This window comes from Suillus clintonianus, assembly GCF_016758775.1.
Source record: "Suillus clintonianus strain FC179 chromosome Unknown DEU56scaffold_21, whole genome shotgun sequence".
Classification (NCBI taxonomy): domain Eukaryota; kingdom Fungi; phylum Basidiomycota; class Agaricomycetes; order Boletales; family Suillaceae; genus Suillus; species Suillus clintonianus.
Window position 1 is genome coordinate 56,077 of NW_024539245.1, and position 25,454 is coordinate 81,530.

General features: G+C 50.0%; 10 protein-coding genes across 10 annotated transcripts; 6 read left to right on the forward strand and 4 right to left on the reverse strand.

The window, feature by feature from the left end:
- Nucleotides 1-154: 154 nt before the first annotated feature.
- DEU56DRAFT_791453 (uncharacterized protein) lies at nucleotides 155-1,118 on the reverse strand. The gene has a single exon (XM_041352662.1). The coding sequence runs from the start codon at nucleotides 1,043-1,045 to the stop codon at nucleotides 260-262; it is 786 nt and encodes a 261-aa protein (XP_041210441.1). The 5' UTR covers nucleotides 1,046-1,118; the 3' UTR covers nucleotides 155-259.
- A 902-nt stretch (nucleotides 1,119-2,020) lies between these two features.
- Nucleotides 2,021-3,128, reverse strand: DEU56DRAFT_242915 (uncharacterized protein; the record flags this gene model as incomplete). The annotated part of the gene is made up of 5 exons (XM_041345267.1): nucleotides 2,890-3,128; nucleotides 2,791-2,838; nucleotides 2,624-2,740; nucleotides 2,411-2,576; nucleotides 2,021-2,356 (listed from the first exon to the last, which is right to left on the reverse strand). Coding segments are annotated over exons 1-5 (723 nt in total), but the record flags the coding sequence as incomplete, so codon positions are not given.
- Nucleotides 3,129-3,666: 538 nt separating this feature from the next.
- DEU56DRAFT_791460 (uncharacterized protein) lies at nucleotides 3,667-6,316 on the reverse strand. Its single transcript, XM_041352663.1, has 9 exons — nucleotides 6,200-6,316; nucleotides 5,839-6,143; nucleotides 5,643-5,779; nucleotides 5,491-5,573; nucleotides 5,071-5,443; nucleotides 4,893-5,025; nucleotides 4,158-4,833; nucleotides 3,804-4,095; nucleotides 3,667-3,745 (listed from the first exon to the last, which is right to left on the reverse strand). The coding sequence occupies exons 2-8, from the start codon at nucleotides 5,955-5,957 to the stop codon at nucleotides 3,838-3,840; spliced, it is 1,779 nt and encodes a 592-aa protein (XP_041210443.1). The 5' UTR covers nucleotides 5,958-6,143; nucleotides 6,200-6,316; the 3' UTR covers nucleotides 3,667-3,745; nucleotides 3,804-3,837.
- A 590-nt stretch (nucleotides 6,317-6,906) lies between these two features.
- Nucleotides 6,907-8,407, forward strand: DEU56DRAFT_910729 (uncharacterized protein; the record flags this gene model as incomplete). The annotated part of the gene is made up of 6 exons (XM_041357214.1): nucleotides 6,907-7,090; nucleotides 7,144-7,320; nucleotides 7,373-7,577; nucleotides 7,630-7,780; nucleotides 7,835-7,935; nucleotides 7,993-8,407. 6 exons carry the CDS (start codon nucleotides 6,907-6,909, stop codon nucleotides 8,405-8,407), a joined length of 1,233 nt encoding a protein of 410 aa, XP_041210444.1.
- A 2,799-nt stretch (nucleotides 8,408-11,206) lies between these two features.
- Nucleotides 11,207-11,392, forward strand: DEU56DRAFT_733051 (uncharacterized protein; the record flags this gene model as incomplete). Its single annotated transcript, XM_041348318.1, has 1 exon — nucleotides 11,207-11,392. A coding segment is annotated over one exon (186 nt), but the record flags the coding sequence as incomplete, so codon positions are not given.
- On the forward strand, nucleotides 11,244-13,296 carry DEU56DRAFT_243096 (uncharacterized protein). Its single transcript, XM_041345270.1, has 3 exons — nucleotides 11,244-11,330; nucleotides 11,384-11,465; nucleotides 11,523-13,296. Exon 3 carries the CDS (start codon nucleotides 11,556-11,558, stop codon nucleotides 13,137-13,139), a length of 1,584 nt encoding a protein of 527 aa, XP_041210446.1. The 5' UTR covers nucleotides 11,244-11,330; nucleotides 11,384-11,465; nucleotides 11,523-11,555; the 3' UTR covers nucleotides 13,140-13,296.
- Nucleotides 13,250-13,645, reverse strand: DEU56DRAFT_791479 (uncharacterized protein). Its single transcript, XM_041352664.1, has one exon. The coding sequence runs from the start codon at nucleotides 13,581-13,583 to the stop codon at nucleotides 13,365-13,367; it is 219 nt and encodes a 72-aa protein (XP_041210447.1). The 5' UTR covers nucleotides 13,584-13,645; the 3' UTR covers nucleotides 13,250-13,364.
- Nucleotides 13,646-13,780: 135 nt separating this feature from the next.
- On the forward strand, nucleotides 13,781-14,616 carry DEU56DRAFT_243041 (uncharacterized protein). The gene has a single exon (XM_041345269.1). The coding sequence runs from the start codon at nucleotides 13,871-13,873 to the stop codon at nucleotides 14,474-14,476; it is 606 nt and encodes a 201-aa protein (XP_041210448.1). The 5' UTR covers nucleotides 13,781-13,870; the 3' UTR covers nucleotides 14,477-14,616.
- A 7,097-nt stretch (nucleotides 14,617-21,713) lies between these two features.
- DEU56DRAFT_979293 (uncharacterized protein) lies at nucleotides 21,714-22,999 on the forward strand (the record flags this gene model as incomplete). The annotated part of the gene is made up of 5 exons (XM_041359736.1): nucleotides 21,714-21,897; nucleotides 21,951-22,308; nucleotides 22,368-22,515; nucleotides 22,569-22,669; nucleotides 22,726-22,999. 5 exons carry the CDS (start codon nucleotides 21,714-21,716, stop codon nucleotides 22,997-22,999), a joined length of 1,065 nt encoding a protein of 354 aa, XP_041210449.1.
- A 318-nt stretch (nucleotides 23,000-23,317) lies between these two features.
- On the forward strand, nucleotides 23,318-25,165 carry DEU56DRAFT_971826 (acid protease). The gene is made up of 8 exons (XM_041359467.1): nucleotides 23,318-23,653; nucleotides 23,712-23,896; nucleotides 23,950-23,979; nucleotides 24,038-24,132; nucleotides 24,155-24,202; nucleotides 24,252-24,720; nucleotides 24,779-24,922; nucleotides 24,983-25,165. Exons 1-8 carry the CDS (start codon nucleotides 23,457-23,459, stop codon nucleotides 25,072-25,074), a joined length of 1,260 nt encoding a protein of 419 aa, XP_041210450.1. The 5' UTR covers nucleotides 23,318-23,456; the 3' UTR covers nucleotides 25,075-25,165.
- Nucleotides 25,166-25,454: the final 289 nt, after the last annotated feature.

Genomic DNA, 25,454 nt, shown 5'->3' on the forward strand with positions numbered 1-25,454 from the left:
TGTTCTATCTCACAACTGATTGAAAGCGCCGCCCTTCCAACATTATGAATATAGCCGAGTTTGGAAGGTGGGTTTGGACGTTGGTCTGAGCATACTATCAAGGCTCGGAGACGGAGCCTGAGTTTATTAAATCTGAGCTACAGAAAACAAGGCGAATCAGATAAGAACGTCTCACATACGTGCTATTACAATGGAGCGTGATAATGATGTAAGTAACTTAGATCTAAGGGCACCAGCCCAGATTTACGGAAAAGATAAGTTAAGTCTTGGTCAATCTGGTCAACTCAGTATAATAGCCCTGGATACTAGACGTAATTTGAGGATACTTGTTTTGCTTTTTCAGCTTCTCCATCACCAGCCCGACATTTCTACGGATATCCTCAAGGTCGGGGGCTGTAATATCCATCGGTTCCGTGCACTTGATAACAGCCGGGAAATCGTTGATACATTCGGCTTCATCATAGAGCTTCAAGTCCAATGCAGCCTGCCAGGCTAACTTGACAAGGGATGGGAGCTGCTCGTCTGTAACTGCCTCAAACGCAGCTCCAGCTGCGTCTGGACTCGAAGAGCGGAGTTGCCCGAATATTGCAGCGAGATGGAAGGGGGCGGGCGACTGCTCGTCGAGGTTATTTAAGATGGAAATGCAGTATCCGATATGTCGATCAACGACTAGGCGTTTACACCATTCCACGTTGGAAGTAAGAGCTATAATGAGCCGTAGGTATGCATGATCTCGCCAATAGTTGAAGTTGGCCACGGGTTCATCTTCGGGATGACTAGCAGCGCGAGTAGATGTCTGAGGGCAAATGGCCGTCAGAAGAGCAGGGGAAAATTTCGTAAGGAGTAGATGGCGAATATTCTCGTCCTGTATGGCATCAATGTCGGCGAGTGCCAGTCGAGAGTCCGAAACAGCTCGTAAAGCCGCATTACGAAGACGAGGAGTGTGTGATTCCAGGGCAGTTATGAGTGCGTGTAGGTAAGCAGATGATCGATCACGGGTGCCAAGTCCCTTCATAGCGCTCAACGCTAATAAAGCATCACCCATTGCCGTGTGATCCTGGGAGCAAAACACGAGGTAGTCGACCAGCCAATCGAAATCAGCTGCTTTGCGATGATCGCCGTCCCACGTGAATTGACCACGCCAAATGATTGAGTCGTGGTCTGGAGGGATGAATCCGTCCCCAGAAGCAGCAATCATCATGCGCAATGCGGTGCGTGCATCTGCCTGACATTTCTCCCTCTCCCGGCCAAATAACGTTGGCAGTTGACAGACAAGGGCTTTGCACTGGTCAAAGCTTTGTGGAAGAATGACGCTGCGCCATTGATGCCAAATTTTCGACTGCTTGGAAGTATTTCGAGCATTGGAATCATCTTCATTTGGCAGAACAATACACAAGTGGTTTAAAGCTCGCCCACAAGCGACTGCTCTATCTCCTGCTGGGGGCCGGAGTCGTCCCCCAGCGTCGAAACAGCCTAAAAATGTGTCTCGGAGCCGCTGACGATGAGACACGATGTCTGAGTTTGGTGACCATGTAATAGTGGGAATGAGCGAGGCTGCGGTTGTAATGTCGTCTGGGTCTGTGGATGTCGCAAGCACCCACAGTATGGCAGATTCCGTCCCATGGTCATTGGAAGGCTTGGGATTGAGTAGTCGTTGTACGAGCCTCGAGATGGATGTTGTGATGCCGCGGAGGAAAGAGCGCAAGCTCGCGCCTAGCGAGTGCAAGTCTTTGTCGTTCTTTTTAATAAACATGCTTCCTGCCCACATAAATGCACCAGCCATGCGAAGTAATAAGGTAGCGGGCGTTTGGAAGGGACAGAATGGGGATAAAAGGGATGCAAAGAGGGTGCACGAGTAGAAGAGGAAGCCAAGTACCGTGGCCGCAATGATGATGGATGTGATGGTTGGTTGTTGCGTCCACACGTACGAGGAGAGGGAGACGCTGAAGAGCAATAATGAAAGTTCTAAAAGGACCGGGAATGTTTGCAGCACAGCATCCAAATGCCATGCCTCAAGGCCGTCGAACTTTTGCTGCCTGTTCTTGCCCTGATCCTCGAGGGATCCACGCCCGAATCGCCGAAGCTTGTAGAAGCGAAGCCACTGCTTGCCCATAACGGCGCCGAAGGCCGCAAGAAGGCTGAAGGAAAGACTGGCATAAGCCAGAGTTTGGAACCATACTTGCCCGGCGGAATATGCAGGTGGGACGGGAAGCGGATAATTACCCGTGATGGGGGTTCCATGGCTATTCATTACCATGAGTGTGATGATTTGTGTCAGTAAAGCATCTGTAGTGGTAGCGTCGCTAGGGCCCATAGTGGTGATGAAGGCTGTATTCACTGCAGAGAATAGGCCAGACTAAAGACTAGTCATCAGACTGGCTAGTAGTTAACGTAGGAGCTCGCGGCTTACAAAAATCAAGACGATATCCATGTCGCCATCATAGTGCTCCAAAAACTCATTGTCGTGTTGTGCTGCAACCTTTTGGTATACCGTCCAGAATCGCGATCGCTCATCGTTCGCTCCCTTTTCCACGATGTTGGAATTTTGAAGAATGTCGACGACTCGCTGCAACAATCTAAGCCATTTTTCAGCACGTGCACTAGAGACCACAGGTTTTCTTACTGCTGAGACGATTGATCGTTAGTGGGGCGACAAGGGCCAGTTGCCTCACGATCGAGCGTAGACTGGGTACTTGGTGTGGGCTCTGGATGCTGTGCGGCAGGGGGCCCAAATGGAGCTCTGAGTTCATTTTCAGATGTGCTACAGGTACGTAGAATGCACGCACTTACGGTGGAAACATGTTATCTACTTGAGGATAAGGCATGCAGTTTGGTTGTCTGTATCCTGGCCGTCAGCTATAGTGATTTCGTGGAGGTAGGCAAACCTACGGGAAATAAGTGGCATTACGGACGCTATTGTCAGGAGCGAAATCGTCAGTGTCCATTGAATGGTGACGGAAATTGCTGGGTTTGTAACGGCGTTCAGTCTTTTGAAGTAATTCAAGGTCGTGACCACAGCTTCAAATGCAATAACCTCGTTGTAGACAACGAGGCTACTATAGACGCGCCACAGTCCACTAGGTTCGACCACAGTGGATGGGATGCAACGACGGCGCTCCGGTGAACATGGCTATTCTCATGAATTTGCGCCTGCTGAGTTTTGTTGCCACCGACCACCGACCACGAGGTGATGATGATGATCTACGGCTTGCTTGATGGCGTCACTGCTAAAAATAGAACCTGTGGTGAGCACGCAAACATCGTGGTGTGAGCATTGTGTACCCTGCATCTGATGCCTTTTATTCGAATAAGGAAATTGGAAGTAATGAACACAGCGTGTCACAAGCTTAATGACGCCAAAAGATCATTAATTGTAGTCGCAAGGGAGCCTTATTGCATCAGCAAGATTCAGTGGAGACAGTGCAGCGACATGAGAACTCCTGTCCTTGCGAAGGACAGCAGCGCGCAATCTGCTGCGGCAGTTGGGTGCCTGTGCCTCTTTACTAACAGTTGGCGCGTCATTAATAGCGCCTACCCACATTGAAAGCATTGTCGCATGTCCACGCAGTTTGGAGGGTGTCGTAATTTCGCGAACTTGTCTTCCCCTGATACTAGTTGGCGAGAGTTCGTCCATAGCGTGGGGTTTCTAGCCACTGTCACACTAGACCACGATGTTATCAGCAGGTGCGCACAGCGGCACTCCGTCCAAAGCGATTTATTCTATGCTATTCCTCACATTTTGTGCCTACAGAAAGTCATCCAATAAGCGGAGTATCAAGGAGGTTGAACCATAGAAAAATTACATTCAAATGTTTTTAAACCTCTCCCTCGTTTTTATCAGGCCAAATGCCGCATTGCATCTTCACACCGGAGGGACTCCAACCACGCCGCCGCGTGAAACTTGATCCTTCGATATGGCCATTGCTCGATCTCTATTGACCCGTCATCCAAGCGAATGACGCTCCAGACACTCTCGTCGATACGCACAATCTGTACGTTAGAGAAGCCGTGCTCGATCACGCTGATGACGGAGCGTATCGGGAAGTTTATCATACCAACAAACGTGAGAAGGGGTGGGATTCCGGGACGCAATTGCTATAATGGAACATATCAATGCTGCTGGCACTTCTTTTCAATGACGGGCATCCCCAACTCACGTTCATGAAAACAAGAAGGTCCTCTGCAGGCGGTACCGTGATCTCCATAGTGAGCGCACGAACACTCCGCGGAATCAGCCACCCTGCTAGCGAAGGAGAAAGATCTCTGGGATAAGTTATACAAAGACTGCGGAGGTTTGATAGAGAAGGTAGTACACCCCAAGCAGACGCGTCAAAGCCAATGCGACGATGGTCTGCACTGGGCATGATGAGGTGGAACGAGTGAAGATGTTTGCGATCTCTCAAGAATTCCGAGATAGCAGGCACGAGGTCCCGGTCCGTGACATGTCGATGCAGACTGACAATCTTGAGAGCAAAGTGCCTCAGGAACGGAAGCGAGGACCGATACATGCGGAACGTCGCTGATGGAGTGCACTCCAGAATACCTGACAACGTTAGTGACTCTAGCTGGTGGCCAGTTGACAAGATCTCTGAAAAGACCTGGCTATCTACGGAAAAACAGCCTTCGAACTCGATGGTCGTCAAGTGGCGGACGGAGATGGCATCCGTCGGGAATGTCCAGTTTGTGTTCTTGATAACCAGCGAGCGCAAGTTGTCATGACTCTGAGATATGAATTTATGGGTAGATGTGCCACTCCCTCCCTCGGCGCTGATGGAAAAATGTGTGATGTGCTTGAACGGGGGGATGTCAATGTCCCCTGAACGATTAACGGGGCTATGTAGAACGGGAACATTTAGACCGGGTTGGGGAAAAAGGGAAGCTAAACAACACACTTAATAGACAGGCAGTACAGACGATGGTTCGAGGCACACATCGTTTCAAGCATGCGGGTGATTAATTCCTTGTTGCCTGAGCAATGCGCACTGCGAAGGTTGCAGAGCTTAGGCAAAGAATTTATTAACATTCCTAGGAGGGATTGAGACATAGTAGCATTGAAGAATGACCACACACCAGTCTGGAAAGCCAACGTATGTGACGCGTCGGAAACAACGGCATATACGCTTAAGCTCCTGACCTGCAAGGCAAATACGGGATCCACGAGAATGCGGGTAAGAATGTCTGCACTTCGCTGGTAGTGCCAGGCGTCGAGCTCCTGCTCCTCGTGGCCGCCATGGACACCCCTGTATCTGTTCTCAACTCTGGAGAGATCCGGCGACGCCGTGAAATGTAAATCGATCTCGCGGAAAATAAGCTGACTTGCGATGCGAGAAAGTGCATGCGGAACTAATAAAAGAGACTTCAGATCACGCTTGGGAAGACAGAGAGCAATTTCTCTCCAGACTTCAGCCGAAAAACGAGGCGGACCATCGGGTTCCCTAACAAGCTTGACAGTGTTTACTAAAGGGCCATCATATAAAATGATAAACGTACCATTTCTTGTCGCAAATGTTCAGATTGTATTATAGCCTTAACATCTTGATTTGCGGGATCGGAACATAGCACGGACAGCAAATCTGAAAGACAGTGATGTCAGCACCTTGCAAGGAACCTTAGGCCTTAGTAAGGGTATGAGCAAACTTGACCTTGTTGTGCGGAAGTACGGTACCCAGCTGCCAAGCGAGTTTTGGCACGTAACAGAAGACCTCTTGCAACATCTGCTGGTGGAACACCTGAGACCTGGAGAAACGATTGAACAGCGTTCTCCATGACAATTCGGGACCTTTGTGATACACCATCAAATCTATATTTTTATAAGTGGGGTAATTGGAGGACACGTACCCTTCGGGCGGTAAATGCTGCAAGGCGTGGAGCAGAACATCAGCCTTTTGAGTATCGGATAGACACCCTGTCACATCGCGGATGCTGGCATCAAGAATGCGAGGATTGAAAACATTCATGAGGACTTCAACTATCGCTCCGCTGGTATGAAGTAAAAATGTGGGGGTTTGAGTGCGGCCCAAAGGATTGTGTGGTAACTATGTTATACACTCATTTTCGTGATTCTAGAACCATGCTCGCACGATAGGAGACCCGACTCAGCCGATTGGTAGTCTCGACTGAACGTTTTGGGAAGTCGCTCCCATCTGTACCATAGATGGGATTAATATTGACCCAGACTTGAAAATTCTTGAAACCGCACCTCTAGCCTTACGAATGGGTTGCCTGTGGTTGGTTAGTGGAAAAGGCACAAAGCTGTGGCTGTGCTGCTTTTCCAACCGGCTGTCGGGGTCTAGACTCTAGGCTACAATTTTGTTGGACGCGTTGTTTCAAAGAAACGCGCGGATGGGCCGCAAGCTCTTACCATGTCTTCATCCTCATCTGTCACTCCAGTGTATAGTGCAAGCGTGCTAGTTGGAGAACTTGGACGTCCACAGATTCTAGGAAGGACGCGCGCTTTCAGGCTGGACCTTTACATACCGGCGGACCTTCACGCGCACACCGCACGCATGAAGATGAAGGAGCATTATCTATCCACAGACACGTTGATTCATCATGAAGACCTATGGGAAGCGCTCATACGATACATGCGATCGTCTGGATTGATAGCTGGACGACGGACGTAGACGCGCTCCTCAAGCGAATTTCGAATAGACATGTCCCAAAATGCTTCCGTCAGGACTCAGGACAGCAATCAAATGTTACGATAACCCCAGCCATTCAACCCATCCCAATCGAGCAGGGACAAATCCTCGAGGCCCCTTATCGTATTGGCGCATGGCTTCGAAGGTGTCGCAGAAGGCAAATGGGTCATGTCATGCGCCCACATACATTGGCGCCCAGAGTGAGTGAGTATAAAAACAATTCATCACATGTAAACTCGAGGCCACAACCCTCTAGCACTCCACGATGTCGAATCATCAAGCGCTCGTTGAAGCGCTCTTGATGAAATCATTACTTGGCTACGAGCTCGTTGATACGAAGTTCCACCTATTTTCAGGCCGTTCAGCACATCCACGTAAAGTCACTCGGCTCCAAGCCTTGTCTGCCAACGACATTGTTCTGACAGCACGCTCCGAATTTTTCGCCGAATGTAAGTTAATTTTTCCCTGTGAAGGTAGTGAGCTCGCTTATCAGCGTTGACAGTATTGTCTGGAACGGGATCACCTGATGCCACGTTTGTCGATTTCGACGGTGGCTCGGCATACGAGGATGGCGTGGCTCTTGACGATTATGGTTACGATTCTGACAGCGATCTTGAAGAGGAAGAAGAGAAAGAAGCTATTCAAACGCCGGACAGCGACGAAACTGTCGTCCACAAGGGTAAGTAATTCAAATGAAGATCAGCAACGTAGATTCTGACGTCTCTTGCAAGGAAACACAAGTGAATCAGATGACGATGACGACGATGATTTACTTTTCGTAGCGGATGCTAGGTCCGAAATCGACTCAACAGATGGTGATCGCATCTTAGCCAGCGCATCACAAGCTCCGATGCCTATCACTTCTGCCCCAATTCAACATAAACTATCAGTTGTCAACTGCCGGAACATACTGGTACGAGACACAGCCTTCAGGACGTAAGTAAGATGCTGTCATATTGGTGGCAGGCCTTTGATTTTGTGTATGCAGGTGGAAAGCGCTCTTGCTGTATTTGTATACCAACAAGATCATCTTCTCCCCACTCAAGTCTCAGGGACAGCCCAGAGCCAATGTGGAGGCCCCCGACCCTAGCACATTGTGGCCTTGCTCACCAAAGTCGATGTATCGTTTAGCGTGCAAGGTTCGAGTAACTTTTCCTGGTGCTCTCCAGGTATACTAAATACACAATTGTCAGGTTCGACTTGACAGTCTTCGTGACCAAGCTTTCTATGCAATACGCAGTAGTCTAAATGCAGGAAATATTCTTCAAGAACTTTCTTCTTCATTGACATCCAAGTTGGTTCGCTTTTTGATCAGGGCATAGCGCAGTATTAACTGGCTTCGCGGTATCAGGTATCCCGCAATCCTGCAGATGCAAGTAGACATCCTACTCCAGCACATTGCGTCCGTCGACGTCATCCAAAATATGCCTTCGCTGGCCAGGAGGATCGCTGACTCGCAAATACCCCATGGTGCTGACATTATGATTGATTTGTACCGGAAAATGCTGCTGCAGTACCATCCTCAGGCGCTTGCGCTTGCAGAAGCGCCAACTGAGAGGGAGTCGCCTCGGTCAGATGGTGGACTTTCATGTCGTGGAATACCTAGCACTCCCCCACCACCAGCGTCATTCATGAACGATACTTCCCCGCCACCGGCGCCATTCATGGACGACACTTCCCCGCCACCGGACGATACTCCCCCACCACCAGCGCCGAAGACCACTACTCCAACACGTTACAGGAAGAAGAGGCCTTATATATATTAATAGCGGCATCTTTCGTTCTTTCATTCTTTCGTCGAAGTACTACATGAACAAGGTGTCACAGGGTGTCATTTGGATTGTGTGGATTATGTCTACAATTTCTGTTTGATTTGTATGCCTGGAATACAGTATTTCCCTTCTTACTGCATGCAAATCGTCGCAATTGCGAGCCACAGGCAACTACGGAAGAACGATGACAGCACGTACACCCAGCCAGTTAAACACGGAAGGATCACCTTCCTGTGTGATGGTTGACATTACTGATAGACTCATCATCTGGATGAGCCTGCTCGAGCTTCTTTGCGCGCGATTGTAAACTCGTGACCAGCCGCCTCACACAACGAAGTGTGAGTGCGTAATACAGTGGCTTGTCGACACATCGGGCCTTGTCAGACGATTAACCACTGCACTCCCCTTTGCCCGCGGCGATCTGGTTCGAGACTATTAATGTAACTCACAGACTGATGATAACGCAAGATTCCCTACGAAGTCCTGGTAATCCACATCCTCAACTCTTGTCAGTTTGGTGATGATTCGGAATACCGATTGACCTATGAAGAAAGACAGACAGGGTCGTACTCCAACCATTCAAGAAGGATGGCAGTCGATGTCTGTCTCGCCTGCCTTCTCGAATGATCTGAGTACGCGAGCCTACTGTGGATCATACTTGAAATGAACGACCCGAGACATGGAGCCAATTGACCGGTCGAGCTCGGTCCTGCTACTAGCTTGGTGATTAATCAGCATCCCGGTCGTGATTTTTAGATTGCCTTCATAGGTTCAGTGAAATAATAGACCGACATAATTCACTCGGGGGTCCGTTGGGTGTCACCGAACGTCATCAATAATGAGTTATTAAGGTGTTCAGGTCGGTCAAGTGCTTATCCTGTGGTACGGCGGAGACATGTATCTGAATCATGGGTATAGGGGTTGTGAGTATGTGCATACCAAGTCGATCTGGTGCTGCGAGAGCCAATTTCTGTTGGTACAATTAGTACGATATATGATACGCTAGTCTACTAACTACGCAATGTTTGTTAACCTTGAACCTTGGAAGAAACGCGTGGATGGGCCTCAAACTCTTACTATGTATCTCTTGATATATGATCACTCCAGTGATCAGTGTAAGTACGCTAGTTGGAGAACTTGGAGTGCACAGATTCTAGGAAGGATGCGTGCTTCCAGGCTGGACTCCAATCTTCCCTTCGGCTATCCTGATTTTCAATGTCCCCTAGCTCGTCTTCCTCGCCAGGTTCGTCATCATTCGGACCGACCACTGGCAAAGGTCCATGTCCATGTCCGAAAGGTTTCACCACAAGGTAAGTAGGTGTTTGTTCCTTTCTATGGTCATTCATACATATGTCCTGTCCTTGCAAGCCAGCGCAACTTCACATTGAGCTTCGATGCCATTCTGGAAAGTATGGCTGTCACTAGGTCACGGTAAATACTCACCTAGAGGTAATTCAAGTTAAGCATCATTCGACTACTCGAACTTCTCTCGAGTGCCTACTCACCTCATGACCTTCCACAGTACAACTCCATCAATACTCGATGTGCTGCACTGTGATGGTCTGGAAAGTGCTTCAAGCTCTGCAGAATATGATAGGTGATCGTGGCTTCCCTGAATAGTGAGCATAGTATCAGTACTATGACGATGTCACCCGGAATCGTTGACTGACTATAGCCATAGAGCAATGTGAGCACAGTGCATCAAACACTACGCAGAACGCACTTGAAATTTCGGTTATCTACCGGGAGGGACGTAGGTGCCCGTATAAGTTCAATGTTTATGAATCCTTGTCGACTCTGCTCGGAGTCCCAGGCTCTCCAGCTATGAGGCTTCGGGGGCACTCCGAAAGCTTGTTCTCACGAATGCATAGCCACAGCATCAGATCAGAGAACTAATTCGTCACGGTGGTATGACTCGGATTAGTATCACCATATCTTCCCAACCAGAAGCCATGGGCGGGAGGAGTTCTGGGATAATTGATTGAATTTATTCATATTTCGCGTCACGTTCTTCCGTGACTTCTAGAACCACTCTTCGAGTTCCTTGTACTCCCGGCATGTCATTTGCCATCTAAGCGCGCACATTCATGATTCAGAGTACAAAGGCATCGAAACAGCATTCAAACCGGCCATTCAAATATACTCACTGTTTGATCTCAAGCTCTACTAGTTCGCGCTGATGGTATCGCTCGTCATCTCGAGACGGTCTTCCTCTTTACAAAAAATGATACCAGAACCACTCTGATGCCTGTCGTATGTGATAACCATTGCGCGTCTTGACCCTTCCTCAATTACACATTTCAGACCATATTCGCGTTGCCTGCGACTCCCAGGCATGACCCCACCCATGATTGTCATGCTGTTTTGTGGATATGGTTGCACTTATTCAACGTTGCGAACTAGATCGAGGATCCGGAGGGGAAACGCAAGAACAAGCCCTCTCTTCCGAATCCTGTGGACGAATTTCTATGGACAGCGCAGCTGATATGCGCTGGGTGATGAGACAATCTGCTTGCTGCTATTGCTGTGGTACGGCACTCAGGCTCTGTTGGCCAGCATCAGTATCGCAGTGTTGACAATATGGTACAACGAGCTGCACGGTGACAAATTGGGATTGTCGAAGAACGTTCTCACAGCCATCTTCTATGGGTGTCTGGAGGTCAGAGGAATTGTTACTGCCGGTAAATATATTCCGTTGCAGACAATCCATCATTTTGCTCACCAAGTGTACAGGTCCTCGCAACTCGTACATCGATAAGGCTGGCAGTCGCACTTAGCTCGACAGCTTTCGCAACTACGCTTTACGCACAAGACTTCAAGGATGAAGAAGGCGATCGCCTCCCAATCTTCCCTGGGGCTACACGCTTTTCCATGATGTTCAGCATCCCCCTCTGGTCATTTGGTTTGAGCCGTATCTGTAAGATAGATTCGCTCTCTACCACTGCATTTGCAATTTATGTTGTTTTTGAGGGGACTTGATATACTATAATGTTCACTCAGCGGCGTGTCGGACTTACATAATCCTATAACTCGACTTAAAAATCGTTCATGGGTAAGCTCAAATTTTATTCCCGTACACCGACTACCAACTTAAGTTGACGCTTGAGAGCATCGTCCAGGTCTCTTTGGTGTACCTGCAGGCATGGGAACTAACGGGCTCTACGTGATCCGCTATCGGAACATGTATTTCGAATCACACCACTATTCTGATGGTTATCCAGAAGGCCTTGGCTTACAGGTCCTTCAGTTGATACGACAGCCCAATGGCATCGCGATCTATCGGCAGGAGTTTGGAGAGATGCTGGACGGGTTGAAGAGCCCTTCGGATTGTCTATTATGGATAGAAAATGGCGACGAATTCGAGTCCCCCTCCCCGAAGCGGCCGTCAAGCGATTGGCTCTGGTATTACGAGATCGATCTTGATCGCAATATCTTCCACATAGAGGGGTTTCCGTTTTTTACCTTGGAATGCCTTCCAGACGATGAAGTTTTTATCCAATCCGTTACCGGATGCCTTCCAGACGATGAGACTTATACTACCGAATCCGTTTCCGCAGATCATTACGGTCACACAGCTTGCGCATTACAGTGCCCCCCCGAGCACAAGTACAAGAAGCCAGCACCACCGACCGTCGACAATTCTGAGCTCGCGACGTACCAGTCTTTGAGGTGCACTGGGTCTCAGGTGGCTTTGAGCGACCTGCTCGCCATCAGTGACATCCTGTGTCAAAACGAGCATGCTCGGGTCTCATTGCTAGAGATCATGGTCGGGCAGTGCATGCGTAACTCAGACGTTGGAAGAGAACTATACGAGATTGAGCTTGTCAATGACCACAAGCAACTCACGGACATTCAATGGTCGATTGCATTCTTCATGGCCAGCATTACGTTCGTTCCCCAGATGTTTGGCGATATGATGTGCGTTTACCACCGCGAGCCGAAAAGAAAGGAGTTCACATGGGTTCGCGAAGACACTGTTGTTTGCATCGCAACATATTTGAACGACGAGAGTTGCCTACAGGCCTCTGTGTCACGCCTGATCAACGCGATTTCGCAGCAGAAGGATAATCCTGGTTTTTACTTTGGAATCGCGTTTTCCGTCTTCCATTGTGTAGTCGTCAAAGTCGTCAAAGACGCACACACGATGACATTCAGCCATACGGACGCCCTCCAATTTTTACCATCATTCTACACGGAAACACCTTCTACGCCGGGCATCACTGCTCTCGCCCGTCTTGGCCATCGCATTGAACCCGCACTCTTCAAGCGTATCCTAGAAGTTAGCAAGCACTTGTGGCGCTTGAGCATTCTAAAGACATTGCCCGCTCCGGGAGCTGATGGTAGCCATGATGTGCCACCCAACATCATCTATCCACCGCTTCCTCTTGAGCTTTGGCTAGAGATCGCCCGTTATCTCCCCCGCTTTGATCTCATCACCTTCGGATTGATCTCAAAACTATGCCGAGAAGCAGCGTTGGTGCTACTCCGTTACCCCCATGTCTTTGGCTATCGCCTGGTCGCTGTTCCAAAGATACCCCAGTATTTGCGGGAGCGCCACCGCTCTTTGCATACTGCACGTTTTTCCGCTGTACGAGCCGACATTTTGTATGATGTGGATATTGGAATGGAGTGGAAAAATATACCATCAAAGAGGATCATCACTCCCCTCGAAGTTGGTGATCCGAGTCACTGGCTTATTGTGCACTTTTCATTAATCTGCGGATGAAAAGCCATTCGAATAGAAAGTTCTCTTGTTAGTTGTCACCTACGATTAATTGTTACACAACGATAACGCGAGTGTATGTAGATGATTGGCCATAGACATAGCCTATGATTATGATGTCTGGACAAAACAACAAGAACAGGAACGAGAATGCAAGCGCAGAAGTAGCAGACCAAGTACGCCCGCGTGATAAAAAGCCACTTTGCCTCGACGCGGCCGTTGCAAATATCAATGAAAAGAGGATAGGACGTGCCGAAAAAATTCTTGGAAAGAAAAGGAAATTTGGTTATCTAGGCGCGAGGCCGTTAAAAAAATCATGATTGTCATAGATGCGCGGGGAACATATGCTGTGATGGGAGTCACCCGCGCCTTCCTAAGGTGGAGGAGGATGCATGTGAGAAATGATACCCGATGCGAAAGATGCGGTAGGGAGCGATTACAATACATACGAGCTTATTGCCACAGGAAGGGGCACGTTCTGGCTCAGCCAGGGGTTGTAAGCTCGGCAGCCATAGAGCCTCAGCCAAAGGCCTGGTGCGCTGAGTGGTGTTGAACCGATTTTGAGTGTATGGTGAACGCACTCCCAGTGAGAACATCATAAACCAGCAAGTGACCGATTTTACGAAAACTAAAGGATCGTACAAGGTTAGGCAAACCAGGCACAGTTTTTGCAATGAGTTCAAGAAGGTACTTCGGGCGCATGTACGCATCCGATGTTCTGAGTGAATAGTAAGATGCTTCAAGGCTGCATTGCCTTCATCAACATCCATGGAGATATCCACATCGTCAATCCTCTCACACGCCCGGATACGGTACACATGCGCTCTCCAGCGACACGCAGCCACATCACAACACAACGCACAGCGTTAGCAAGGATGGCGAGGACCTCATGTAGAAAATGGCCAGTCCGTGTGAAGCCTGCGCACTCAGCGACCTGGGGGACACGTCTAGGGCGCTTCGTCGGAAAGTTCCGGGTGGTCAATGGTCTATCTGCCTCTCAGGGGAGCACAAAAATGTCATCGCCGGATGTCGGCTCCATCTGTAGCAGTCCCTGCACCATATATATCAGCACCCTCTTTGCTGCAGTACGACACTATGGGGCACTTACCCTCGCCACATCGGCTTACCTGCATTGCCGTTGCCATCACTCTGACAGGTTGTGCCACAGCGAGACGGCAACACCACAACTTGGACAATGCAATCAACCACAGCTCTCATCGACTTTAACCTCAACACTTGACAGCCGTAGAGCATACAATGGTGTTGGCGGGCAGGATATAGGCAAATGCGGAGGAGGCGGGAAATGTAAAGGCGGGAATCAAGGCGGCGGGCAGGAGTGAAAGGCGGGAACTAAGACCGCGGGATATGATGGTAGGCGGGATTACAAATAATTAACGATTCAGCGGCGGACTGCCCGAACTTACCGTGCACCCGGCACTTTCCGAACAACCACTGGCAGTCTGCAGCTGTCTGCAGACGTCTCTCCCAGACTTTGTCACAGAATCTGCGTAGACTTCACACAGACCAACCGAATCCCGCACTTTCTGACAATATGGCCCACGCACGCTGCACGCGTGAAGACGAGGGAGGTGTTACCCAATTCCAGACACGCTGCCAGTGGCTCATCCTCCAGATTCTCATAAAGACCTACTTGTGGTGGGAAGCGCTCATATGCGATGTCGATACATGCCAATCGTCCAGGATATCTGGACGTAGACGCGCTCGTTAAGCGAGTTTCGAATGTACATGTCCCAATTGATTTGTACCAGAAAATGCTACTGCAGTACCATCCTCGGGCGCTTGCAAACGCGCCAACAGAGAACCGACCCCTCCTTAGCCAGATGGCGAACTTGAATACCGCGAAATGTCCAGCACACCCCCACCGCTGGCGCCTCGCAAAATAGCGCCAATACCCAGCATTCCCCCTTCACATGTAGCAGTGCCTGAGCCAGGTACCTGACGAGTAAAATGGGGGGTGGAAAGAAGTATAGTTCGAAAAACGTATTAAAACATCAAAAATGTGGGCGATTCACCACTACCCTTTGCCCACGGAGAGCTGGTTCGAGACTACGAATGCAATTTGGAGGGTGATAACCTCCACCAAGTTCTGGTAATTCATATCGCCAGCTCTTGTCATTGTGCAGTCAACTATCCATAGTATGTCAATTAACCATGATGTGGAATGGGCCTATTAAGAAAGGACGACTGGTAGGGCCGTACTCACTGTCAAACCTCTTAAGAAGGGTGCAGTTTGAGCTACACGTGAACCTGAGAACATTTAGCTCAAACTAGTGCTTACTAATCGAGTGATCGCGTAACTAAGACGCGTCCCGATACACGCGTCTTTCATCTCGCTTTCTTTACGCGCTCACTCTCTCGTTTTTCTTAAGTGAGAACTCGACACCTTATTGTTATTCCGTACAGATCTGGCCGTTACTAGACATGACCAATATCGTGTCTCGTTCTGGTTTGCCAGGGGGCGTTGGCGGAAAAAGTACTGCAGCGCTCGTCCCAAACACTGACGCGGATGTCGTAGACGTCGACAGAATCGCAGAAAGCCTCGGTAGGCCAAGGTCCCGACGGGAATTATCCCCGAGGGATCTGATCCAGAGAGAAAATGACGCGCGTACAGCTCGTAACAGCGAACGTGCAGATCAGAGAGACACGACTTCGGGTACTGTATCCGATGACGAGCTTATGCTCGATGTCCCGAGCCTCGACCCGCGTTCCTTGCCTGATCCGGGGCCTATTGACACCAATACCCCATTAATCAACGCATATAGGGCGGTTAACGCGCTTACACCGCATTCTCGATCAGCCTTCGACTCTCTCATGGTGGAACGTCATCAGGACGTACAAGCTCCTACTTCTGCACCCCCAGCGGTGTCCAGCACCACATCTACGGTCAAACAACTCGCATACAATGACGATGAGATCAAGATGGTTTCATCCATAGACGACATTTTTGAAATCCCACGCGTGATCATTAATCTTGCAGACTCAAAAATGCACGTGCCTCTCACGCTCTTAACGGCAGAAGCCATGGAGAAGATTCATAATGATCCCTCGTGCATCATTATGAAAAAGGGTCTCGTTCTAGACGATCCCAAGAAGTCGGTAATGGACGCCTCGGGCTTCCCTCCGGAATCATCCTTGTCTCCTGCGCAGTTCTACGAAGCTTACGAAAACTTCATGGAGCTACTTAACCACATCGCAGGCGCAGCCATCAAGGAGAAGTTCAGGAAGCACCGACTGTTCTGTCTCTCCCGCAAGAGGTTTGAAGAGAACTTCACGGCTGTGCTCACGTTCGACATCGAGACTCGCCGCATATTTTTCAACACCAAGTCCTTCTTGACTGAAGCAGCTTACGAACGTCGTTGGAACGACACGCTGACGAAGATCTCGAGGGATAAGTCCGACGAGGCAGCTGCTAACGCCAACAGAGAGCTCAATAGGCTCACCGCTTTAGCATCCCGCCTCGAAGGCTCTAGCGGCGGCAATGGGAACCGTTACCATCCGTACCAGAGCGCAGTCAAACCAAGATCAGACGCCCCAGCCCCATCGTCCTCTGATGGAAAGCCCTTTCGAAGGGGCAAAGGGGCCTCCTCCGACGGACCCCTTTGCCTCCTCTGCGGTCGGAACGGCCACAAAGCCAGTGACTGTACCTATACACACTCAGCCAAGAACGCTCCGCTCGTCTGCGTATGGCAGGACAAGATCATTCTCAAGTCATCCTCCGCCATCGTCTGCATCTCACACAACATCGGGCGTTGCATCCCGGGCAAGCACGGAGCAGACATCATCCACGTCTGCTCCGTCTGCGGCAGCAAATCACACGCCGCTTCAGCCAAACTGTGCTGATGACATCCTGCACCGCGTCGTCACACCGTACAGTGCTGACGCCTTCGAGAGACTCTTACTCAAGTTCAACCTTACATCTCAATACCCTGACCTCGCGCATAACATCAGACACGGTTTTCCCATTGGCAACATGCCAGTTCTCACCCGCTCGTACACTCCACCTAACCACAAATCAGCTTTAGATAACCCAGACGTCATCCGTTCATACCTAGAAGAAGAAGTCACACTCAATCGCATGTCAGGACCGTTTTCAGCAGCTCAAGTAGAAGCCAAACTGGGGGGCTTCTTTGTCTCCTCCCCGCTTGGCCTAGTGGAGAAAGCCGGCTCGCCCGGAAAATTTCGCATCATTAGGGACCTCTCATACATCAACAAGGAAGATGGATATTCAGTCAACAAGCACCTCGACGCTGACGACTTCCCAACCGCCTGGGGCACAGCAGCACAAGTAGCAGAGATCGTAAGTGTCTTCGTTTGCCTCGTGCGGTGTCGCCCGCCTCTTCTCCCCTTCTCTTGCGAAGCTGGGCGCATATATGCGCCCAGCTAAGCTCTTTACTTGTGCGGTGTCGTCCGCCTCTTTACGTTGCGCGGTGTCGTCCGCCTCTTCCGTTGTGCGGTGTCGCCCGCCTCTTTCTTTGCCAGCGAGGCACTCGTTTGAGCCTCGCTGAGCTCTTTATCTCGTGTGAGGCCCCGTAGCGCGCCATCAACTCTTTTTCGCGTCGAAGGACGCACGGTATTATGTCATAGCACATACTTACCAGCCAACAGGTGGCTACCGCTCCGCTCGGGTCGCAAGCTGCAACGCTTGACATAGAAGCCGCCTATCGCACCGTGCCTGTATGGCCGCCGCACAAGAGGTTTCTAGTTGTCGGTTTTGACGGTTCGTTTTGGGTTGATCATAATTTTCCTTTCGGCCTCACGACCGCCGGTGGCGTTCAAGGCCACATAGCAGACGCTACTGTAGACATTCTCCACTGTATGGACATCACTCCCATAAAAAAATGGGTCGACGACCACTCCATCTTTCGTTTCCCCGTAGCGGGCGGCGTCATCGACGCAAATGGCCTCTTCACACCGTACGAGTACCTATTCGACCTCTTAGACGTGTTCACAGCAACGAGCCCTCTGGGCGTACCATGGCACCCAGAGAAGTGCGCCGACTTCGACACCATCTTCACGTACCTTGGCTTCCTCTGGGACCTCATCGAGCGGTCGGTGTCTCTGCCTGAGCCCAAACGTCTCAAATACCTCGCTAAGCTGGAGAGCGTTCTGCTAGCTCTGTCCACGTCACCATTCATGTCGTACAAGGACGCCATGAGCATTAACGGAACACTATCACATGTCGCCTTCGTCATTCCTCACGGTAGGGCATACCTGTCCAACCTCTGCCGCTTCATTTCCCAGTTCCCACCAGACTCTCGTTTCACGCGCAGAAAGCCACCGCCATCAGTGCTCTCAGACCTGAAGTGGTGGAGATCCACGCTATCTCGACCACCTCCTGCACGTCACCTCACGCCCAGAGGTCCACCTCAAGACATAGACCTTTGGGTCGACGCCTCAACAGACTGGGGTATTGGCCTCGTCCTGGGCGAGAAGTGGAGCGCATGGCGTATCACAGCGGGCTGGAAAGGAGAAGGACGTGACATCGGATGGCTCGAGGCCATCGCCGTCGAGCTGGCGGTGATCACACTACTCACCTTCGGCTGGAAGGATCGGGCTGTCCTGATCCACTCAGACAACCAAGGAATCATTGGGGCCTTCAAGCACGGTCGGAGCAGGAACTTCCAGGTTAACTCTTGCATCCGCCGCGTGGAGGCCATTGCAATGGACTCTAACATGCTTTATCATTTGACTTACGTCGAGTCGCTCACGAACAAGGCAGACCCCGTTTCTCGTGGCGAGACGGGTCCAGCGAGCACTCGTCTACCCATAATCCAGCTGCCCCCAGAGCTGGAACCCTTCATCCTTCCTCATGTCTGACGCCCCTTCGTCAGAGTCAGCCGACGCTGACATGGTGACAGCCTTGGTCCGTCTTCGGAACGCTTTGAAGAAGCCACCCGAAATCGGAGTGCCGCCCACCGCTGCTCACAAGATCCCTAAGCCCCGTAAACCTAAACCAGCTAATATCATCGCACCGTCTACCTTCCGTCCTCACGTTCTTGCACGCGACAGGGTTCGCCTCTGGTCTGCGCCTCATTCAACTTCATTCCATTCGAATCTTCTGAACGATCTTCCACTCGCGACAGCATCACGCCTCCTCGACGTCCTCTTAATTTCAGTAGAGCCAAAGACTAGGGAGAACTATGGAGCAGGCCTCCTAAGGTTTCACCAATTCTGCGACTCCATCTCTATTCCCGAGGACCGTCGCCTTCCAGCATCAGAATACATTATAGCAGCATTCATATCTTCTTGGGCCGGTCGCGTAGCAGAAACGACCGCAGACAACTGGCTCGCGGGACTTCACTTCTGGCATCAACTCAACGGCGCGCAGTGGCATGGTCACGCTATAGTTCGCAGGGCTAAACAAGGTCTGGCTAAAGTGGTCCCAGACACTTCTAAGCGTCCCCGCAGACCTCCAGTCTCTCTGGACCACATGCACATGCTCTTCCGTCATCTTGACCTCTCCAACTCTTTCGACGCCGCTGTTTATGGCGTAGCCAGTATCGCTTTTTGGTCTTGCTGCAGGTGCGACACTCGCATGGTCCTTGTTGACCGTTCACTGACTCGTTTCACAGACTCGGTGAACTTATCATTCCTTCCCTTCACGGCTTCGACGCCTCTCGCCACGTATCACGCTCCGCACCAATCACTCATCGCGCAACCGACGGCGGTGTCAAGTTCGCCTCCCTGCGCATTCCGTGGTCTAAAACCACACAAGGAGAAGGTGACGCAGTGTCTATAACGAGGATCGACGATCCCACAAATCCCTACGACGCTCTCATGCACCACTTGTCAGCCAACTCTTCAGTACCATCCTTCGCCCCGCTCTTCGCATTTGAAACAGACTCGGGTTGGGCACCACTCACCAGGCCTTGGTTCATAACGAGATGTAATGACGTATGGAGAGCGTCGGGGTTGGACACACTTACAGGTCATTGCTTCCGCATCGGGGGGGCTACTGAACTGCTACTCCGCGGGAACCCACCGGATATTGTAGCTGCCCAGGGTCGCTGGAAATCGAGATCGTTTATGGACTACTGGCGACGCATTGACTCCATCATCCCCACTTTTACTTCCAGTTCACTGCAGGACTCACGTTTCTCTCTTGTTAGAGCTTCAATGGACTCATACGAACGTAGATATCGTTAGACAATGAATATTTTCTCACTCGCACTCATGCGCTCGCGTTATTTCGCAAGTCTTCGCCAGTTGGGGTGTCGGTGTTTTCTGCACGACTTTGTGTAAGCACTTGCTCATTGTGGGTTGTGTCGTGCTTTAGAAAACTCCTCAAAAACTCATGCCTCACACTCGAGGTTTCATGCTGGCTCTCATCCGCTGGTCGATGTTTTCGCGCTCTCCATCCCGCGTGCATTCGACCTCTTTTCGCTTCGCCCGACAATGATCTCAATTGCCGCCGAACTCAGCGGATATTCTTGTCAGCGTGACCCGGCAAAAGCCGAAGCAGGCCACGACCGGAAAACCCCACCCCAACTGACGAAACTCGTGTCGATGTTGTTCGCACCTAGTCTCCAACTATCTAAGTCAGATACTCAGTCTCATCTGACTCAGATCTGTGCGCAAAATAGACTGATTCACTCGCCTGTCGTACAACGGCACAAGTCTATTTTGCAGAACCTTAGTTAGTTACACTAACGACACTTAGTAAGCAAGAGCACGGGAGACTATATTTGAGATGAACAATCCAAAATATGGAGCCAATTGACCCGTCGAGCTGTACAGTCGGTAACGTAACGAAGGTCTAGACTCTGATTAGAGTGCCTATCGGTACTTGGTCTGCACCCGGCCTGCTACCCGCAGTGAGCCTCTACATGCTTATTGACACACTCATTACTGAATACAGAGTACTCACTACGCGACGTTAGAAGTTGAAAGAAACTGCCGAAATGATGGGCTTCAAACTCTTCCCGCCCCGGTGATATGCGAACACACGGCTAGTCACTTGCACATAGTCACTTGCACAGATTCTAGGAAGGAAATGTACTTTGACTTTCCAGCCTAGACCCTTACAACTTCCCAATCAGTTCGCAATTGCCACTGGAAGACCTTCGCGCAGATTTCGAATGAAGCGTTATCTATGTATCAATTTAAGACACGCTGATTCCGAATCACCCTCCAGATTCGCATAAGGGTCTACTTAGGGTCCATCTGCAGGGAAGCATTCGTATGTGGTATCCCTACACGCATTTTCTGCATTGATGTCTTAACATAGATCCACTCGTCACGCGATACTTCGAATTTAGGTGTGAATGTTTTTGTAGCAACGACAATCAAGGATTCAGTGACATTGGCTGCTTGGACCTACGTACTACCCCAATCGACCATGGGCGGATCCCCCGAGCTTCGCTCTTACCACAATATTAATTGTGTTGACGTGGCTTCGAAGGTGCCGCACATCGGTCGCAGATTCACGCAGAAGGCGGCAACACGGTGGTCATGCCGTACGCACAGATACATTAGCATCCAGAGTGAATATAAAAGCATTGGTTCTTGGACTTCTTCACATGTACGCTCGAGCCCACAACTCTCAAGCATTCTATTATGACGGATCATCGAGCGCTCGTTGAAGCGCTTTTGATGAAATTATTGCTCGGCCAAGAGCTCATTGATACGAAGTTCCACCTATTTTCAGGCCGCTCAGCACATCAGCGTAGAGTCACCCGACTCCAAGCCCTATCCGCCAACGATGTTGTTCTAACAGCGCGCTGTAATTTTTTTGCCGAAAGTAAGCTGTTTTTCGTACACGAAGGTGGCGATCTTGCTTATCGGAGTTGACAGTATCGTCCAGAGCGGGATCACCTGACACCACGTTTGTTGACTTCGACGGTAGCTCAGCATTCGAGGATGGCATAGCGCTTGATGACTATGGATACGCATCTGACAGCGATCTTGATGATGAAGAAGAGGAAAAAGCTGGTCAGATGCCCCTCAGCGAAGACACTGCCGTCCTCAGCGAATCAGACGATGACGACGATGACGACGACGACATACTGATTGTTGCGGATATTAGGTCTGAAATAGACACCATAGCTAGTCTACCACAAGCAGCGACGTCTACTGCCTCTGCCCCGATTCATCATAAATCACAAGTTATCAACTGCCGGAACATACTGGTGCGAGACACAGCATTCAGGACGTAAGTACATACTTGTCACATCACAATGGTGGCGGGCCTTTGATTTTGTATATGCACAGATTGAAGGCGCTCTTGCTGTATCTGTATACGGACAAGATCGTCTTCTCCCGACTCAAGTCCCAGGGACCACTCGGAGTTGACGTAGAGGCCCCTAACCATAACATGTGGCCTTGCTCACCGAAGTCGATGTATCGTTTGGCGTCCAAGGTTTGAGTACACTTACCTGGTGCTCTCCACGTATACTAATACACAATTGTCAGGTTCGACTTGACAGTCTTCGTGACCAAGCTTTCTGTGTAATACGCAGTAGTCTGGATGCAGGAAATATTCTTCAAGAACTTTCTTCTTCATTGACATCCAAGTTGGTTCACTTTTGATCAGGTCATAGCGCAGTATTAACCAGCTTCGCGGTATCAGGTATCCCGCAATCCTGCAGATGCAAGTAGAAGTACTGCTCCAGCACATCGCGTCTGTCAACGTTATCCAGAATATCCCTGTGCTGGTCAAGAAGATCGCTGACTCGCGATTGCCCCATGGAGCAGACATCATCATTAATTTGTACCAGAAATTCCTCCTACAGTACCACCCTTCCGCGCTTGCACTTGCAAATCCACCGCCTCCGAATTCTCAGGTTACTACTGACGATGCCTCGAGAAGCACTCCCAAAAAAGTTATGAAGAAGAAAAAGTAGAATCATACCAAAGTGTACACTGTAAATCGCGTCATATCTATGAATCTTGCGGCCAGTGCTCAATTAATTCAATTCGTATATATATACTTAACAAAGTCCGCCACAAGTTCGAGCCGCCTACTCCAGAATGGTGCCGACTGCATGTACTTACTTACACACATGCAGTCAAACGGAAGGGTCACCTGCCTGCATGATATGTCGGACTATGGTCTCATCGGAATGAGCCAGCTTAGCTGACAAACTTTAAGCTTTTAAACTTTCTACTGATGACAAAGCATTTCGATCGTGATCGTTTTGCAGTCTGAGATACTCTCTGTCCGAGTCCATTGGTCCAAACTGAAAGCTTGCATTCATGATCAGACGTGATGACGATGGCTTCTTCGACACGCACATTAAAACCTGGGCTCGTCGCCCATTCCTCTCTTACCTTCCACCAACAACCTGACACACCTACAAGATGAAGTTTACTACTACTGCCACCATCTGTGCACTTTTCGTCGAAGCAGTTGTCGGGTCAGCCACTCCTCCATCTAGCGCTCGTTCTAACATAGGCCGCACACATCGCATTGCCCTTAACTCAAGACTATCCGCTGCTAACGGCTCCAAAGTCTTCGATTCGAGGACTGTGCGGGAACAGCTGCAATTTGTATCTCGGTATGTTTGGGACTCTTTTATTCTCATTCACCAAATTCATCAGCCTGACGTGAACTAGTAAGTACAGCGCCACTATGGGGGCTTACGAACGGAACACTGGGTCTCGCCATCCGCTGAATGGTCGCTATAACGCTCGCTCGGTGGCAAAGCGGACCACGAATGGAAACGTGTCCCTTACGAACTACGATGCAGACCTTTGGTACGGCGATATCGAGGTGGGCACGCCCCCTCAAACGTTCACAAGTTCGTTTCATCGATTCTGCAATGTGATACGCCCTGACTCTGATATTCTGAAGTGTTATTCGACACTGGCAGTTCAGACCTCTGTGAGTTTTCTTAGACTTATCTTTCGTCTTTTGTATGTTGACAGCAGTATTCACGCAGTTCTTCCATCTATCCAATGCGATGTAAGCTGTGATGGACATACGCAATATGACCCTGCTGCCTCGTCGTCTTCCAAAGATACTGGTCAGCCGTTCGTGCTCATGTACGGCTCTGGAGAGACAGCAGGCGGAATACGTAGATGACGTTTTTGTTGGGGGTTACGAAGTTAGTTATCCCTGGTTTTGATTGTCTCTCTACTAATCTGGTTTGTCAGGCCGATGATCAGACTATCGGCGCCGCATACGCATATTCGCCAGAGTTCAGCAAGGACGATTTTCCTCCTGACGGTCTCTCCGGTTTGGGATTCCCCGAAATCTCGGAGTTCGAGGGATCTCCACTCTTCCAGACGCTCTATGAAAGCGGGCAACTGCCACAAGGCGTCATTGGGTTCAAGCTGTCTACTACTCCAGGAGCTAGCGAAATGCTCATCGGAGGAACAAATACCAGCCTATACCGCTCCGACACGCTTACGTATATTCCTGTGACGCAGAAAGGTTACTGGCAGGTAGTGATGGATGGCATTTCGAGGTTGGGACAGGATGTCATCGAGTCGCACGCCGCTCCTGCGATCATCGACACCGGGACCACTCTCGTCATCACGTCTGATGCAATCGCACAAGCTTACTACGCGAACATACCCGGAGCCACAGCCCACACGGAAGGCGAGGACACATACTGGACAAGTAAGCATATTACCCATCTCTTCGTCATCAAATTGATCAAACGTCTGCATCTGCGCAGTTCCATGCAATATCATCAATTCCACCGTTCCTACATTCATATTTGGCGGACATGCCTTCCCAGTTTCTCCGCAGACGTTCAATCTTGGGCCAGACATTCTTTCGAGTGACTGCTTAGCTGGGATCGCTGCATCTTCAGAAATGGGTGTGTACAGCCTGTGTTATCGTTAACTTGATGTTAGTGCTCATGCTTGTTATACCGCAGATTTCACGATCGTCGGCGACGTCTTTCTCCAGAACACGTATTCGGTATTTGATTACAGAAATACGAGGGTAGGATTTGCAGAACTTGTTTGATATAACTGTTGGATGAATACCTGAAGTGCATGTATACCTTTTTTCGTACTACGGACCTCGAATCTTGAAGCTTGACCGTTATGCATAGCCGAGATCGGGTGTGACTTCACATGACCACAATCGACTTCCTTTCGTGAAGCCTTTCCTTTCGCTCTCTAGGTAACCGCCGGTGCAGCCCACACTCACTTAATTCGACCAAACAACGTCAAGCTATACCGAGAACTCTTTTACCATGTCTTTGAAGAAAAACCTCGGACATTGCTCAGCGGTTCTTCGGCGATGTCACTGCCAAGGGTGAGGACTTCTTACACGAGATCAACCTCGACGGGTTCGGATCAATACCCTTAAACTCTCCTTCCCATTTCCACGAATCTATGCGA